The sequence below is a fragment of the Bombyx mori genome, chromosome 18 (genome assembly GCF_030269925.1).
Source record: "Bombyx mori chromosome 18, ASM3026992v2".
NCBI lineage: Eukaryota > Metazoa > Arthropoda > Insecta > Lepidoptera > Bombycidae > Bombyx > Bombyx mori.
Window position 1 is genome coordinate 10,194,181 of NC_085124.1, and position 19,952 is coordinate 10,214,132.

The 19,952-nt window shown below is 34.7% G+C and overlaps 1 protein-coding gene across 6 annotated transcripts in view; it reads right to left on the reverse strand.

Moving 5' to 3' along the window:
• Window positions 1-10,430, reverse strand: part of LOC101743686 (fasciclin-2) — a 134,708-nt gene extending 124,278 nt beyond the window's left edge. For 5 of the 6 annotated variants that reach the window (XM_012692140.4, XM_012692139.4, XM_038017118.2 and 2 more), the window contains exon 1: window positions 9,904-10,401. In XM_012692140.4, coding sequence (XP_012547594.1) covers window positions 9,904-9,970 — 67 coding nt within the window. In that variant the 5' untranslated portion in view covers window positions 9,971-10,401. Of the gene's footprint in view, window positions 1-9,903 lie in introns of all 6 variants that reach the window. The other variant, XM_038017117.2, reaches the window with a different exon arrangement.
• Between the last annotated feature and the right edge of the window lie 9,522 nt (window positions 10,431-19,952).

Below are 19,952 nucleotides of genomic sequence, written 5' to 3' on the forward strand. Positions count from 1 at the left end.
TGCCAATTTAAATACCAGAACGATAAAAATCACAAATAAGTAGATCGGCGATAGCAAAATTTGCAGGCTCGGGTATATAAATAAATCATGCAAAAAAAAAGTTGGGGGTTTAGTTTTAACACGTTTTGGTCTGTCTTTTTCTTTTTTCTTCATTCATAAGCAAAAAATGTTAAAATGAGCCTTATATCCACCCTTTTTATTGTATATTAAGATTCGTTGTTAGCTCTGAACAAGCAAGGAGACATGGAATTAAAATTAAATAATTGCAAAAAGAGCCGAAATTTCACGTGTCAACAGCTGTTTGCGCAAAAATACCTCTATCAATTCTTGTTTACTTCAAACTTCATCATAGCCACTTGGCGTATTTGACGTAGTTTTGAAACGAAAGACAACGGGCTGCGGCTTGGTCATCGCGCCAAACAGACTGTGTCGAACATCGGACCGCGGGCCTTGACGAGGTTGCTGCCATTATGTGTGCGGACCGCTTTTTAGTCACGGATAAGAATTCCAAGCGTTTTACACCATGTAGTGCATTCTGTGGGAAACGATGGTACTTTTGTTAAGAACATGTTTCACAATTCTCAAGCAAAACTATGCGGTGTCTACAATTATTAGCCTTTTCTAATAACACTGCCAATAATTAGACGATTTGCGACTTTCAAACGGGTTTTATGTAAAAGAGAGCAGTGGAAGCCATTTTCTTTCATTAAAGTAAAAATTGTAGCAAAAAGATTGAGTAAATCGGTTGTCACATGCTATGAAGGCTCATCGTTGTTAATGAACAGTAAGGTAAGTTAGCAACCAAGCTATACAATTAACATTTAAGAAGTGCGCTTTCAATTCACAGGTTTCTATGCTTTCAATCTTGTGTGAAAACACATCACATTATGTGAGAATGTTCATGTTAAGGGTAAAAGAAAGGGTCTTAATGCGAAGTCGAGATCATAACTTTGTTTTTGTGACCAGTTCAACTATTCGATGTGGTTGTTTTACCAAATTAACGATTTGTACGCCACATAAAGCATTAGTTCATGGTACCTAAAATATTACTAGGTAGTTTTTATAGGTGATTTCATACTATAGGTTTGTTGATTGCATAGCAATGGAATAAATTGGTAAATCAAAGGCTATTTTGATTGAAGAAACACCTTAGAATCCTTTATAATTATGTTGAAAGTATTAGGTGTTGACCGCCGCTTTCTTTAGTTATTTTACCATAATAATTTTGAACTTCTAACTATAACATATTAAGCAAACTTCTCAAACAAGCAAACATTTCTGAGCCATTACACAATACCGGTGACATTTTATAGCTTTCACGATCCCACGAGTAAAATTAATACCAACAAGACAATATCTTGGTATAAAATTTGTCGTAAGCCCGCGCGGGTAGTTACCCCATTCTGCTTATTACTACCGCGAAGTAGTCAAGCGTTCCACTTTAAAGCCGTTATATGGTGAACTTTTGTCTCAAGGTGGGTAGTGACATTCACGGTTGTGATTTCTTTGGATCCATGTACCTACTTAAGATCACGTGGGCCCTGGTTTCAGTCATCCAAGACAGTGAACAAATTACGAAAAATCGTTCAGTAGTAAATTAATAACAATCATAGCACTTATACAGTAATAAAATATCTATAAACCAAGAAATTACATTGTAGATGACTCCAAAGGTAAAACCGAAAAGAGCTACTCTGACCAATAAAATACCTACCTGAGTATGACCTGATTCTATCTCGTCGAATAAAATACCATCTATTACCTACATGATTTCAATCGTAGTAATAGTCTTATAAAATATGCCACCTTAGTTAGCGCAAGATCCCAACTATAATAACATTTTTCAACAGTTAAATTATTATGATACAGAGTTCCGTTGTTTTCGAAGCCCCGTGCTGCTCGTTTTAGTCAATTCACAGAGTCATAACACCAAATACGTTTGACATATTTACGATCGAAGTTGAAGCAGGGTGTCGGTTCAACTTCTCAATCATTTAAAAATTTTCAATAACTCTTTCCGAAATTTCAAACATAAGACGAGGAGACCTTGTTAAATTAAGCCGTTAAGGTTGTGTAAAGTTCACTTTATTCTAAAGCAATACGTCTTCTTATCATCTATATATTAATACGTGAAGCAAAAACTTTGTATCCCTTTTTACGAAAATTGCGCGAACGGAGGAGTATGAAATTTTCTACACTTATAGAGAATATAGAGATGAAGTGAACAAAGCTATTTTTTTTTTTTAATAATGCATAAAAGTACCTTAAATCAATAAAGAAAACATTACACACACTACATACCATGTATTTGACACACACACGCATGCATACTATTTATTGTCAAACTTTTGTTCTTGACGTCTGTGGTAAAATTGAGAATACATTAAATATTGTTTGTCTTTATTAATATTTTTTTATAGTGTACCCTTGGCGAAATTTGTGATTATAGAAGTATAATATACAATCATAATAGTGTACAAACTTACAATTCCAATTAATTATAGTCGAATTTCGACTACTGCGGGACCTCTAGTTAGACATAAAACCAAAAAGCTTAACGAACGTCAATAGGAATCGAATATTTCAAATCTAGCGATTATGTTTCGAAAAGATTAGTGTCAGATTTCTTGACCATCACTTCGAATCTTTTAACACTAAACAGACATTCCGATAATAGAAATTAATTTCAATCACATTTATTCTTAAAACAGGCATTCCTTTATTTAACGTTACATACAACGAAATATTCATAAGGTTCTTATATAAGACTAGCGACCCGCCCTCGCTTCGCTTCGGAAACATTAAAACACACATGAAATAAAAAAATGTGTGCGTGTACTAGTGTACACACGTAAGAAGTGAAACTTCTTTATGGCCTTATTTTTCGAAAAATGATCTACATGCAACTTTCTAGAAATTGGTTAAATAAAGTTAAATTAGATAAAGTTTAAACAAAAGGATTTTATTATCATAGACATGAATACAAAAAAGATGGCGCGTAACGGAAAAATGTGACGCGTAACCGAAAAATGTGACGGTAAATTTTTTTCCAACGCCGATAAAGAAGTTTCACTTCAAAAAAATAAAAAAAGTAGCCTATGTTCATCAGGGACAATGTCGGCTTCTAATGGAAAAAGAATTTTTCAAATCGGTCCAGTAGTTTCGGAGCCTATTCGAAACAAACAAACAAACAAATATTTCCTCTTTATAATATTAGTATAGAAAAATTGCTTAGTCCAGAAAAAACACGACTTAAAACATTATGACATCCGGACTAGCAAATTCCGTCATAGTCGAACGATGACTTTGATGAAATTTAATTCACCATGGAAATAACAGAAAACCATCAATTTTTATTACACGGATAATTTAGAAAGCGTTACTTACGGCTGTTAAACTTAAGTTATATGGAGCAAACTTATTTCGTTCGCATTACATAACCGAAGCGAATTAGCTATGTTTACAAAAAGGCATAACAAATAGTTTGAGGTTTTCTTTTACTTTGACAGTCGTGATTGAGATCTTTCTGTGTTAGCAACTGAGTTTAGAAATTAAACTCTGGTTTCACAATGCTGAAGTTTCAATTGTCAAAGCACTTTCAATAAAATGATTTATGCATGTACATATGTACCAGTGGCAGTCCAATATGATCGAAATTTGACCATAGGTAATCAGTGACACTTTAAATTAAAATTTCTATTGTACAATACATTTTCTCTCATATTCTATTGTTTCTAGTATTGTCTTTCGAACGAAATGAGAATTTCCAAATTGTTTTGTTTCAATAGCTATTTTTAAAATGTCGATATATTTAGGAGTAAGTGGTACTGAATTACATTGTCTTTGACTTTGTATTTATAGATATGTTACATTATCATCAGCTGAAAGATGGCCGCTGTCACACATTGACCTCTTAGTATTCACAAATTTAACAAGAACTGTCCTTCATCTTAGGGATAGGTCGTACATAAGCCTCGTGATGATCCAGTGATCTACAATTTTCATACAGATTATACAACACTTTCTTATTGACTGCTTGTACTTTTCTGCCTTATCCCATTTGTATCAAAAACGTTTCTACTATGTCAAGCTTGTTTTTTTTTTGTAAATGAAAATACATATACAAAAATTTCATGAAATATCAGTAAAATTCAGAAAATTAATTTAAAAACGAAAAAATAAATTCCTTCGTTACAGCTACTAACAACAACCACTAAGGGAATTCTAAAATACATAAAAATATCATTAACATTCAAGCTGAAAATGTCGTTGATTCTAGATTATAGGTTATATCTTAATATTACATGAATGAACTTATCCATCCAATAACTCCATTGTTATTGACTAACCGTTAATTTTAGTTTCTTAACTTTCCACATTGTATCTTAGTAAAAATCTTAATAAGCCATACTTACCTTAGTAAAGCCCTTTACAGTCAAGATTTCGGTCTGCAGCTTTTTACGAATCTAATTATGCTTTTGCTCGGAAAACTGATAGAAAAGCGCTCATGATTACTAAAACATACCCATAATAGTCGTTACTTTCCAATATAAACAAGAAAACCGACACCCATTACGTCTTTACTTCGGTCCTGCTCTTACGCAGTCAATTTTTCAAGATCACGATAGAGACAAGGCAGGTTGATTTCAAACTTCCCTTTGAGACCAGTCTCTGCAGTCCTACCGGTTTGTTCAGCATTCAATTGCTTGTGACTCGAAAGTGAATTTACCTCGACTTTGAAAACGGAAACTTGTTTTCTATAACAATTAATGACAATTCAAACATTCTGCATTGATTAAAAAATACTTTAACATGGCTCAACGATATTTGTCTTTGAAATTATTTTCCTATCACACTATTAATATAAATTATAATGATAACACACAAACAGATTCGAATTTGCAAATGGCAAATTTCATATGCGTAAATGGATGTAAGTTTCTGTAAATTAATCTAATTTTCTAAAGAAACTACTCAATCGAAATCTGTTGATAAGTATTGTTTCTTTTCTATAATGTGCGACAAACAAAATTCAAAATGTAGAAATCGGTAATTTAACATCATGAGCTCAGAACACACACAGTATGGTCATTTTTGTGAAAAAGGTTCAATCTATAAACGTACCTATTCTAAATAATAGAATTTTAGTGAATGTTAGCTTAGGAATGCTATGGGAGAGAGAGTAAGTTCTCTTACTAGAGAACTTCTAAGTAGCAATCTAGTGGCGGACTTAGTTTCAGTTAAAAAATTTGAGATTAGATTATCTTGGTATAGAGGGTATACTTTGATGACTTAATTACAATACCATCTATTAATAGATTAATTAACTGAATCATGTGTGTTATTTTAGCTAGTAGTTAGCATGTAACTGGTTTTTAAATTGATTATATTATGTACCTCTAAATGAAAATCATATCAAAGATGTGTTTTATTTCATTGACTTTGTACTACTGGATTGGCATGCTCTATTTTCCTGTCTAGCTCCCAAGACTTCAATTTTAAATATCAAGGCGGCATTTACTTTCATAATTCTAACTTGACATCCTAAGGCGTGAGCTCATCTGCCTAATAAAAATCTTGTTGTGGTTGTTCATCACTTTTTCTGATAATGAATCGCAAATACAGAGCACGCTGCCTATGTCACTACCTCGTATGCTACGTCGAATTACGTATTTAATAGCCAACCGCTTTTACAATTCTAAGATAAGATAAGCGGTTTATCTGTTGATGACATAGCCCAGTTACGCGCCGTGAACACCGATTCAATACGCGAGGTTAACTCCATTGTTTGCTTTATCAGAAAATATATATCCTTTTCATTGTCAGCGAGTAAACAAAAATATTTCAGATGTATTTGTCGCTGATCTATTTTATGTACAAGTAAATTAAGTTGGCTGACGGTTATTGCGTGGTTGTGGGAATCAGAATGTTCTTGTTCAACGTAAACACGTTCTAACAATCGTTTAACCACGGGTCATGGACATTACGATGTGTCATTAACTGCTGTTAATGTTTCTAACGGGTTCGACCTTTCTCTGTCTTACGAAAAGAAGTTGGTTCAAAGAAATATACATCTAGTATCAAAATCAAAGAATTTTTATTCAAATAGGCCCTTACAGGCGCTTTCAAGTCTTCACGTTTTTGTTTTTTTATTGCTTAGATATGAGTGGACGAGCTCACAGCCCACCTGATGTTAAGTGGTTACTGGAGCCCATAGACATCTACAACGTAAATATGCCACCCACCTTGAGATATAAGTTCTAAGGTCTCAAGTATAGTTACAACGGCTGCCCCACCCTTCAAACCGAAACGCATTACTGCTTCACGGCAGAAATAGGCAGGGCGGTGGTACCTACCCGTGCGGACTCACAAGAGGTCCTACCACCAGATTTTACTTCCGATTCGAATGCAGTTTCACCACTGAGAAGAATCGGTCAGAAACTCAAGGCTCATCGTATTAAAGATCGTAGATAATGTCGTTGAAATTTTCACTAATCATAAATTATAATATTGCGTCTTACGATGAACTTCAAAAGGGAAATCCCAAATTTCATAAACCACGAGAATTATAAAAAAAAACAAATGATTGGTGAATCCTTTGACAATATCGTGCTAACAATCACCAATACTACCAGTTAGTGATGTATTCATTTTCAAATCACTCCCTTGAATGTATGTATATAAAAAATTTGGAATTCCCAATGTACTTTTGCTTCTTAAATTTACATGAAAAACGAAGCCTTTGTCAAAGCCCACAAAGAACCTTCTTTGAAATATTCCCAACTAATAAGGGTTAGATGCCCACACATAACAGGTACTAACGTAGATCGTATTACCGAGAAATCTTGTTTACAATCTAGTTTAGTACCAAGCGTTAAGATGTCACGTACCATAGAGGCCGTTTTACGTGTTACTTCAAAAGAGTTCACATGTGATTCATCATCCTGACCCACATCAAGCCTTATTGTACAGTTGTAGTTAAAATAAGTAACTTTCTTCACGTACTTAAGCCAGCTCAAACAATGCTTAGTGTAGTTGTTTATCGGCACAATTTATAGGTTCTTTTAGACATTTACGTGTTTTACTTCTTTTTCTAGTCTTTAGAGATCGAATTAATATGATATTACTTTTAAATTGTTTTGTTTGGCCATTTGGACGTTTCATGTTAATTTCGGTACATTAAGTAGGCAATAAATGTTTCAAAGGAAGGCAGTATAACATGCTCATAAAATAGCATAATTCATCTGTTGTTGTTCTAAAACCAAGATCTATCGTTTTCTAACAGTCTTATATCAATATTGCAGCCAAATTATTTTCATTCCAAATATTTGCTTTCACTGATGCATAATAATAATGCATTAAATCTGGAATCTCTATTTTCATCCAGGAAATATCTAAAAGCACTTAAGTAGTTCTAAGGCGAGCTGGGCCTATAAGGATCTTGCGTTATGCTTTAAACCACACTTTATCTCGAATTATACAAGGAAGCAATCTTTAAAGTAAATACTTCATCATATACAGTTCTATCTTCAAACAAATATAATAGTTCAAACCGTGCCCAACACAGTTTTCAGGGATCTAATTAAAAGATTCAATTTCCAATTTCATCCCTGCAACATGTACTTGGCAAACAGTACCTATACATAACTATCAAAGATATCGTATAATATCGCTATTTCTCTTTGCCGTAATCAGAATGGTCTTGAAACATGGAAAGTGGCGTCAGCGTGCTATTACAATGGTCTCGCTGCGTTAACAGGCACAAATGACTGGGGGTAATGACACGGCAGATGCTTCGAAATGTGTAAATTGTATCGTACTAAGCTCTGATAAAGACGTTATAGTTTAAATAGTCAGGCCGTTAAGCGTGCGATTAAAACTAACAGTAACAGTACCAGAACAAACAAACGTTCACGTCGGCTGCGTTGGATTTATTTAATCGGGAATCAAAAGCCCGTTAATATATCGATGAAGCGAGGTTTAATATCCAACTCTCTGCCACGCAAATTGCAAACGTGTTGCAATCTCGGATCTGATGGAAAATAATTCAAGTTCAATTAAGAGATTCTCTGTTGGATTTCTAACTACGTCTGCTTGGCAGGCAATTTGCAGCGGTGTAGGTTCCAGAATTACTTATAACTCAAGCGCGAATGGAGAATTTATTTGCTGTTTGAATGTACCGTGACTTCGTTTTGATTTAGCGCTGAGGTGATAGGTTTCTCCCAGAAACAATTTGACGTGCGCCAAACATAGATTCATTCATACCTTTGAACTATTTATTGTTTTACATGTACCTTATTTATTATTTCATAATTTTTTACTGAGTCAACTTCTAAATTTAGATGAAGGGCAATTCTGAATGTCCTAGATTAAGCTATAAAATAAATCCTCCTCCATTTTAATTTGTTGACCTTTTATTAAATCTTCGAACTTAAATAAGCATAAGCCCTAGGTAATTTTAAAAATGTTTTCCAATTTTTCCAAAAAGTTTTCTTTGTTAGGAATGAAGGATTACTGGTGTGGCGGAGCCCTTTCAATTTCATCAGGAAAGGTGGGCGAGCAGGAAAGGTTCAGAAAAGTTACCAAAGATTAGAAAATTGTTCTAAAGTCGAGAAACTCGAAGTTTCGACTTTGATGATCATATTTGTACCAAGGATTCCGATCACGCGTCCTAGAATGTATTAAAACTTGGTATTCATTTTTTCGATGGATTATAAATGATAACTAATCTAATCACAGAGCAGATTTAGCAAATACTATTAAATATTTTATCTTAGTAAGAACTGCTCATATATGAGGCCATCAGCGCAAAAGTGGCCTAACGCACAATTTTTTATATTCAAGCTTATATGAGTATATTGGAATTTATTTAAAATATAATAAATTTTGATGCAAATCCGGCCTATCCATAGTTTATAAACAGTATTTTTGCGCGTATTGTTTTTTTGCCAACTCAAATTCAAATTCATGAAAATTCAAACCTAATTGCCTCCATACTTACTATGGTAAGCTTATGCCACTTTTACGCTGACGGCCTCATATGGTATTGGCCGGCCGTTTTGCAACGAAAGCTTTGTGAAAATTAACGCTCGGATGCACCGAAGCGATTGTAATCGATTGTTTCAGAAAAGCGAGTTTCCGTGCTATCCCACCTGTTTTGGTGTAACGGACATCAACGGCTTTTGCACATCTGGGCCTCCGAGACGCGGTCAGTTGGCACCAATTAGGTTTATATTACAAACACTAAGCATTTCTAGTGATATATGGTCTGTGCCTTTTTCGTTGTTATTGTCTATGATGAAAAATATCAATGTGATTATGTACTAACCTAACTAATATTTTAACAAACAACTTTTACAATAATTACCCAAGATATTGTTCATTATACGATGGTGGAATAAAATGAAACACTTAATTTTTATAAATTAAAATTACGTCGGTTATATTACTAAGGTTCTGCTTAATTTTACTACAAAGCTATCCTGCGTCCTAACCCCAAAACCTTTGAGTAAGTCTCAAGGTGAGTGACGATATTTGCACAGTGAACTCCAATATTTAATCTAGCGTAGGTGAGCAGTGAATTCTAAACAAAACAGGGAATCATTTTTTGGTTTTCTTTATTTGCGCAATTTTCGTTGTTGTTGAATATGCATCAATGATTGTCAATCCAAATACCTAGTGTGACGAGTCCTCAGTCCTTGACAACTTAGTGCTAATGTGTTACCAACTTATAAAAAATGATTGTCAACTTAGAGGTTATAGTTTTATTCTTTCATAATTTAACAAGATTTATAATCCAATAAGCAGTCAATAAATGTAGCATTCCTAAGTAGATTACGTTCTATACATCGATTTTATAGAGTAAGCTTGAAATAAATAAGTTTTAAGTTTGGAAAAAGTTACCTGTTATTGTTGCCAACAGAACCACCAAAGTCGTCACACCTGTCGCACCCACCCGCTTGAGCCTCATCTTGTCTCTTTTCAACGTTTTGTTCGTTCTCGAATAAAACAAAACAACCGAAATTTCAAACTTAAACGTTAGCGTCCACTGGCAAAAACAATTATTTTTCACGTCTTTTCGATAACATAAAATATCGTTCGATCAAGATAAAATGAAACTATAAATTGCACAAATACAGTCAGAAATAATACGATACTTTCTTAAAAAGTACTTTTAAGATTAATAGTTAAAGCCATTGTTAAGATTCTAAAATGATAGAAGGTCCAGAACGTAATCCCGCGAGAATACTATCAGAAACTTGTTTCGTGTGAGAATAGAAGCCCGATACCCGACCGACATACGTCCACTCTCTACGAACTGTGAGCGATACTGTCGCGACGAGAGCGACGCGCCACTGCGGCGACAGAACGCGGAACTACCGATGGTCACGGACGGCATTCAAGTTGCGTCGACGAGCGAGATTCTGTCAGCTCTGGCACATTTTGGGCAAGGATCTAGATTGGGCGAGCGTAGTTCTTTATTAGGTCATTAACCTTAAATTTAAATTTTGTATAATGCAATATAATTTACCAAAAATTTTAATTTTGTACTACTGAAATGTTTTCTATAAAAGAGCCACGTGTTTATTTGGATAAAGAATTTAAACAAAGTAAAGTATGAAAACCCAACTAAGTAGTTCAAATATGTTAATCGTTTGAATAGATTGGTATTATTAGAACATAATATAGGAATAGGACAGTGCGGCCAATGACCGATAATTTCTGTCAACGTCTCACCAATAATTCACCCAAATTTGTTTTAACAGATATTTGGTTCAGTAGAAATATATATTATATACTACCACTACTTTCTACTACTCACAGGCGAAGGTCAATCAAAAATTCATCAGTTCACCATATTAAGTCGAACTACTTAGATTACACGGGACCCAGCTGTCTTTCAGCAATTCACTCGTCGTCCGTCTAGATCTAAAACAAGGTTGATCAATCCCATGCCATCAAATTTATATGGCTCACGCAATAAAGAAATATAATAACTGACCCAGCCTTACAGTTCCAGATGGTTTTTCAAATAAACTTCCGTCAAAAAATACGGCTTATCACCTTAACTTACTTACCATACTGGGACTTTAATTAAAGACCTACATACAATTTCCTTTATTTTGGATAAAATTGTCTTTGCTTATTTAGTATAAACAATAATTAAATTACTTTTACATTTCAAAATATTCGATTTTTATTATAAAAGTCTTACATAAAAGTTCTAGAAATAGAACAAATCTGAATCGTTTGTTTGTCCTGGCTGTTAAAAAGTTCTACTTAGATCTCGAAGCAGTATTTCTTACTTTCATTGTGAAATTATTTTTTTATTGAACGAGCTTATGATCCATCTACAATTTTTACTACGAGTATTTTATTCGTTTATAGTGGAAGTCATTCGTGAACATGAGCGAAGTATTTATTTCATTTAAAAAAATCGGTACCTGTCGATGGGATTTCAACATTTTCAACACCGACATAGCTGCATTGCTTGATATGAGTACATCAGGCGTTTTACTCTTTATGCCGCAATGGCTTTAAGCGCTTCTAAAACTATTACCTTGAGAACTGATCGTAATATTTGTTACAACATAAATTAGTCCTAATATGCCTGCGTATTTGTGCCACATTTCAATCACGTATTTAAATTTACATTTATTTTTTGTTTTAAGCCAATTTAGTATTTGAATTTATGTCTCCCCAAGCCGCTTAACACCAGAATGACCGTGAACTTGGCTCTCATACTGAAAGTAGTAATTTAGAATGTTGTAACTAAGTCATTCCTAATAGATAAAGATACATCAAAATCACAATATTTTTTTTCATGATTGAAGGATTCGAAAATCTTTCCTGTTTCACCAAGACAGGTGGGCGAGCAAAGGTTCAGCCAGGAGGGCTGGGATTAGCTAACAACTGGCCCAGCGCTTCCGAAGGAGACCTATCAACTCAACAGACTAAATCTACTACCGGATCGCAATCGCAACCCGCTGAGAAAATCCGGCGAGAAACACAGCGGGCTGATGCATGGATTAGGTTGCACGTCGAACTCTTTTTACCGAAATCGACGAGTACGGTTGCCGGGGTCCTAAGCCTACTCCTATCGTTAGAGCTGAAGGTGTCAGTAAAATTTTATCGGTCGCTGGAGACTAAGGAAAAGAAACACACAGACACAAAACTCTTTTTCAAGTTATTCTACGAACTATGCAACAGATTCCGTTAATCACGGCAATCGTTGTTAGTGTAATATTGTTACGCCATAGTTGGAAATAAATCTATACATACGAGTAAATACAACATTACCGAGACACGTCTGATAAGCCACACGTGTTCTAAGCCAGTGAATCAATTCTGAGGAAGTATTCCTTTATTTACTCTGAGAAACATTTCTAAAATTACGTTAATATTACTTGGTAAATTGTTCTTCGAGGTAAATAAACAGACAGGTTTTTAATTAAATTTGAAGTCCCTTAAATTTTGAAGTTTACATTTGTTTCTTTAACTTTCGATTAGTACATTTACGTTACGAATCATTATTATTTTCATTCTATTGTATATTTAAATAACAATACAAAATACACAGACATAACAATTCTGTAAACGAACCATTACCGACAAGTGACGTTGATGATAGTGCTGGTAATATGATAACATTAAAACCTGAACGGGAATATTTTAGTTATATTAAAGTTATAACAATGCACACAATAGAGTTAATTCTAATACAGATTCCCGACAATGGATACTGGGGTGGGAAATCGCCACTTTTGATTTAGGTTAGGCAAAGATTATCCATTACGTAAAATACAAGACTGCTGAAACTGTGTATATTATATTATTATGTTGAGCACATAGCGCTGGGCTTAACGAATGTATTTTCTTTTCGTATTATAATGCTTATATGGTTTCATTTTCGGCTTCAGTTCACTTACTTAATATCCTGTATAAGAGAACACGGAACAATACCTTGACGATACAGTGGTTTTAAATACTCTGCTTATATGAACAGGGTGTCTAATAAACATTATTTTTAAAGCTTTATCAGTGATCATTTATATCGTGTCAATGTTGGAATGCGGAAAATATGTAGTCTTTGTTAACACAACACAACACACAAACAGATTAAAGGCGCTCCAAAAAAAAATAGGATTACGACATGTAAAAGTCAATGTTTAATTGTTCCATTATTGTGACTGTCTAAGGGTTGTGGAAATCGGTTAATAGACTTTGTTAACGTAAAACTTAAGTATATATAATAAAAAATATTTCGATATAATATTAAAGCGTGTACTAAAAGTGGTATTTAAAATTATATGAACAATGAGGTAGGTTTATTTATTGATTACAGATACTACGGAATACTCATTTAATACAATCGAAAAACGAATATATTATGAAAAAGTATGATGCGCACCATAAATTAAGGTTTGAATGGGTACAACAAATGGTATTAAGTTGAAAATTTTAACTAAAATCGGTTGCGTAAATATTATTTATGGCTCTATAAATTAACTTTTTGTTACGGTGTGTGTTGGTTTAATTTAATTCGTTTTAAACAGCGTTTTATGACGAAAAGAAAGTGGTGAAAGTTAATGTGTACTGTAACCGTGCAATAATAACTGTAATTAAAACAATTGTTATAAATATTATGTTGAGCGTTGTAATTCTTGGACATTTTTAAGGACAAATATGTACAAAGATAAAATGAAAATTTGTAAGGATTTAATTTGAACTATCAGGCGTAGAGTTCTCTTTGTTATATTTTAAATGTTTTGCTGAACAGAGAATCCTTTGAAAGCATTTTATTGACACCGAAAAACAACTGGACTGTCTGTACTTTTTATATATGATGCCAACTAATTTCCACGCTAGTTGATAAAGTTTAGACGTCATTTTTAATGATTAAGACATTGACAATTTGAGATAATTTTACAAAGGTATGGTCTTCATTTGAGTTGGCTGATATATTCGACATGTCTAAGACTGAATTAAAAAAATGTAGCCGAACTCAGAACCTCCAATGTATTTATTGGAAATCAGTTGGAGCCCCACGGCATTCCATATCTATAAGTGACAGTGATTCGTAAGATCATGCAGGCTTACTTCTGCTACGTTCGATGGTAAAACAAAAAGAGATTAGTCAGTTTCAGCCTAGACCACCCTATCTCTTTCCGTGGATGTTGTAAAAGGCGATTAAGTAGGTAAGTAATACATAGGAAGTGTAACATAGGCTAGTGGGAGATACATAGGAGGTATAATGTGTAGCAACGTTCTCTAGGTATTTTAAGATACTAGCATGGTGCGATCGTCAATTCGATAAGTGTTTACTGGTAATAGGGCAAACTGTAAGCCTGCGCGGGTAGGAACGTTTGTGGTACCCATTTATGTATCTAAGAAGTCATGATTTTCAGCTTAGAGGATATTATTACAGCTGTTATATAAAACAAGACGTGCCCGTGGTTTCTTCTATATTAAATTTGTTGTTCGGAAACATTATTATTTGATGTTAATTGAATAATTCATTATTTTTAAATTGTTCCCAGGATCGAGGTTCATAAACTGTTACCATGGCAACCATTGCGATGCGTATGTGTCACTATAGTTATAGTGTATGCAACGAAGATGAAAAATCTATTTTGGATAAGATCTACTTAAAATCGGTTCTTTATAAGTGCTAACATTCCAAAACGATTAACTCTTTGCTAAAATTTAAAGTTTATTGAATTAAGATGATCTCATGATGAGCGGGTGGTATTTTGCTTTAATTAAATAATGAATTGAAACTTCATTACCAACGTGTCGAGTTAGGTGGCGACATTGACTTTCAGACGTAAACGTGAAACTCACGAACTCAGTGTGAAGTATTCTTACACACTTAATTGCGGTTCGTTACGAAATTTCTTAATGAATGAGAATTATCGTGTGCGTGTGAAATTATTAAAATATTATGTGTACAAACATAATTATAATTTCGTTGATGGATCGGCATCTTGAGACATGAGTTCTAAATCTTAGTTATACAGTACAATTGAGGCCTATAAAATCAAAGGCAGCTAAACGCCTTAATGTCGTAAAATGGATTAACAATGGCACTATCTTGTTTAGTTAGTTGGACACGCTTTAGTGTTTTCATGTTATAAGAAATGCAGCAAAATCTCTAACAAATTCAGTTAAAAAATATATTTTTACTCTGTACTGAGTACTAATAAACGAATATTCTCATTCTTTATAAATCTGCTTTAAAATAAAGAATATCGTAGCTATCCGAACAAAGTTATTTCAGCTTCTCAAACCTAGTTGCTACCGTGTTGCTAACACTGGCCCTAGCAATAGCAGTACTTAGATGGATCGGGACGATCCGTAATGATGTGTTTGGGGCTGATTTTTGTAGTTTACTTGAATATTTGACAGACTTGGATTTAGCTGTCTTTTATTTTATAGGCCTCAATTATTACCCCACCCTTTAAACTCAAAACTAAATAAATAGTTCTTCACGGCAGAAATAGGCAAGGTAATTGTACTTACTCGTGCGGACTACAATCCCTGCTAACTGTAAAACAGTGAATACCTTTCACCATTAATTTCAACATTATTATCAAACTTTGATACATAAAACCATTCAATTTAAATATAGTTCAGTTTTTAGTGTGATTCGGAGAGCAATTTAAAACATTCGAACAAAGTCAATTTGAACGCAACAATGCAAAATTTGTACCGTATTAGAACAACTTTACACGTACCCGAATTCCGATAACGAAGGACCACGGGCCAATCCGAAGTGGACCGAAACAATTTTCATTTGGATTGAAACTTATTGAGTTGCCTACGCCGGGAAACGAGAGGGAATTGCGAAAATTTACTTTGTCATATTACCTTGTTGCGTTCGACGGGTTTTCGATTTCGCCATAATCGAAATAGAGTAAAACGTCAACTTGTTTCATTTTTGAAATCGGAACGCACTATAAGTAGGCTGAAATAAAATTTAGAAAAATTTGGTAGAAAAAAATTGTTAGCTAGAAAAATATGCTGTTGCTTTTTTCTGTAGTTCTTCACTACGCGAGTTTTTACACGCAAGAACATTTATACAATGAAAACGAAATAAACAAGAAAAAAAACGTTTTTTTTTTATTATTTTACTATTTTACTGGTGGTAGGATCTCTTGTGAGTCCGCACGGGTAGGTACCACCACCGCCCCGCCTATTTCTGCCGTGAAGCAGTAATGCGTTTCGGTTTGAAGGGTGGGGCAGCCGTTGTAACTATACTGAGACCTTAGAACTCATATCTCAAGGTGGGTGGCGGTATTTACGTTGTAGATGTCTATGGTCTTCAGTAACTACGTAACACCAGGTGGGCTGTGAGCTCATCAACCCATCTAAGCAATAAAAAAAACACGTTTGAAATGAAACAGATTTTTAAATACTTTTGTAACAATTTTCGATTATCCGACACAAGTACCTGTTGTATGGCTACAAAATTACTTGCATTTGTACAAGTATTCTTACGATTTAATTTCTTTTTTTTTCAATTAAGATGAATATTTTGTAGGCACCAGGTGGCGTTCTTGGCAAAACACTCATAATAATTTTTAGTTGACGAACAATGAAATATGAAATCGTTTAAAATCCCACAGGTACGGCTCCGCACTCCATATCTGTTTCGAAAAATAATTGAAAGGGGAAAGTGTGCTAGCCCTTGTTTTGACTGAGCAAATAGAATTAAAATACTCCCCATATTGAGTTATTAAGCGGTCTCTTTAACAAAACAAATAAAATTCTATGTTGTATCATTAATATTGATTGTGGGGCTTTTGGTGGAGTGTACCAGACCGTCGATAATTGAATTGATCGAATTTCATTAGCTTATCCAGTGTCGGGATAGTGATAGATTATTCACATCAATAAAAAAATACAAAAGTTTTGGACTAGATTATGTAACCACAAAAAATAGTCCTTTTACCACAAACATATTTTGTTTTATATTTTATTTATTGTGTACCAACATGTTATACATCAGCGCAGAACATTACAGGTAACATATACATTGATTTCATACTGAATACCAACACAATTACAGGTACCGACTGCATGCATTAATAAAAAAAGCGGTTCGTGGTATAAAAAAAAAACTGTATATAACATTACATGAAAACCTTACATTATTGCACATTTACTACCAATTACGCTATTACTTAATTGAAAAAGCTCATTGAGCAAGGATGTAGACTTCTCGTCTAAAACTATCAACAGTGCCAGCAAAAACGTCCAGAGAATACTTGCTATCAAAATTGCTTAATTCCCCAACTAGTCTGCTGAGAGACGCGTTCTTACCGAGGTTGGTGTGTTATTTGGGAACCCTGAACACCATCAACTTCGAAGCCTTTGTCGACGTCAGCGGCACATCAAAGTTAAAATAAGAGATCAAGGACATCGTATTCTCCATTAGCAAGCTTATGCAGGAACAATAATAACTTATACTAAGGGAATACGCAAAGTAGTACGATATAATACGAGTAATTGATATAAACTGTAAATCGGAAAATCGGACTACGACAAATAGCTCGACGTGCGAATTAACCCATAGATATAACCCACTGAGTTTCTCGCCGGATCTTCTCAGTGAGTCGCGATTCTGATCCAATAGCAGATTCAGCGAAGCACTGCTCTTGCCAGGGCTAGTTTATTTTTATTTTTATTACCCGTGTAGGTAGACGAGCATACGGCCCAACTGATGATAAGTGGTTACCGTCGCCTATGGACTTCAGCAATGCCAGGGACAGAGCCAAGCCCCTACCTACCGTTACCGCTTTGTTGTTGTACCGAAAGCAATGTTAGCAACGCTCTCAAGTTGAGCCCGTGAGCTCACATACCGATCCGCGCGAAGTTGGAATAGCGCCTTAGGATACTAACGACTAAGTAGGAAAAAAAACCGGAAAATCGGTAAACAAACAAAAAAAATCCACACAGTCTCGAACGTAAAACTCCCTCCTTTCATTACTACTACTGAGCTGGCGCTATGACCCCGAAGTGGGTCTTGGCCTCCGACAATAAACTTTGCCATTCATCCCTCCTTTCATTGAAGTCGGTTAATTTCCCGACTTGGACGTAATACATGTATGCATATATTAATCTCATATTATTTAGAGCAATCAAAACATATTCGCCGACAGCAAGGGTTGGCCCCTCGCGTCCTCGCAGATTAGTATCGGCCCAGTGACTCCGTGAACCTATATCATTAAGGTGAGACGCGAATGTAGCGAAGTTCTAAATATAGCAACACGATACGCCGATCACCCATGAAATTAAAGGTACGATGGGACGGTGTAAAGCGTGAATTACGGATAACTAGGAGGGATAACGATGGAAAAACATCGAAAATCAAAGCACGGAATTTTATCTGACATCGATTCCGCCATATTTTTATTACGGTTCTGTGCCATATTATGAATGCAACCAGAATTAGTAGTGTAAATAACCTGATTTACATTCCTCCTCGCGTCGTTTTCCTCATTACTGAGGGTCGTGACTCCCGCGCTGCATCAGTTTCTCCCGTACGATTTCCCTCCATCTGCTGCGATCCTTAGCTTCATGAAGGGCATTGTGGAAGTTGATGTTTAAAGAAGATCGTATTTGGTCCGACCATCTCGTGGGACTGCGTCCTCTGGGACGTTTGCCATCTACCTTTCCTGTCACCATCAGCTGTTCTAGATTGTGACCCTCTTTACGTGCAATATGCCCGAAGAATTCCAGCACCCTATGAAGGCATATAGTGATTTACATTATAAGAACGTAATTACTTATTTACAAATATTTTTTGGCACTAACCCGAGGAAAACAATCTGACGATCATTCTATGAAGTGTAATTATGATTGTAAACGAAACCATACGGAAATGTGAAGGCATCGTTAATTGTCATTCAAATCATTTATATTTTTCAAGGTCACAAAATAAAAGAAAGTTGTTATACTATTCGTATGATGTATACGCACGGATTCTTAAAAGCTTCAAACTGTTTCGGGATAAACCAAACATCAGTATTTCCTGCGGAGAGAACTTACTTGAACGTAGGCTGCAGCTTGGCTCAGCTTCTGGCATTGCTGACGTCCATGAGCAAAAATATTCACTCACCATTACGTGAGCCCTATGCTCGTCTGCCTACAAGGGTAATAATATATAAAAATATTTTAAAATGACACTATATATATATATATATATATATCTCTCTACACAAAAGACGTGCGCATTTAAAAAATTCCATCCATCCATATCCATTTTGAGATAGCCAAAACAGAGCGTGTTCGAGTTTCACAAATTTATTAGAACGAAGATATTCCATCTACAATTTTTTTTTCGGGTTGCATTTTTATCACACGATATTATTCTCTCATCGTGGAAGTCGTTCGTGATCGTGAGTTAAGTACGTCTTTCATTAGAAAATTTGATATTGCAAAACTAAATAAATCAATATTAAGACGACGAAAATTATATTCATCTTATTTTAAGGTCATACGAACGTAACATTGTAAATTAAATAGAAAAACCATGTAAAACAACAGCTCTTAAACAGATAGGCAGCCCCCAAACAATCCGACCAAAAAGAGAAATCCCATCAAGCTAAATATAAGTTATTAGAATATACGACTTCTAAACTTAATTGAGCAAAATCGAGAATCCATGGTATTCTGCAAACGTATACGCGCGTCCCCCTAGGGATGGCTCTGTGTCGATATTGGATTCAATTGTGAGAGACAGAATGAATTTTCATTTATACCTTTAATAAGTTTCGTAACGCATTGTTCTTTTGAAACAGCCAGTTTAATCAAGAAAACGCTAAATAATCTAGTAACACGATATTGTTTACACGAAATAATTTTAATAAGAATTTTGAGCTACCTTAACTAAAATAAACAACAAACAATAAGTTACTTCATTGCTTTAATTCTCAATCTAGGCGATC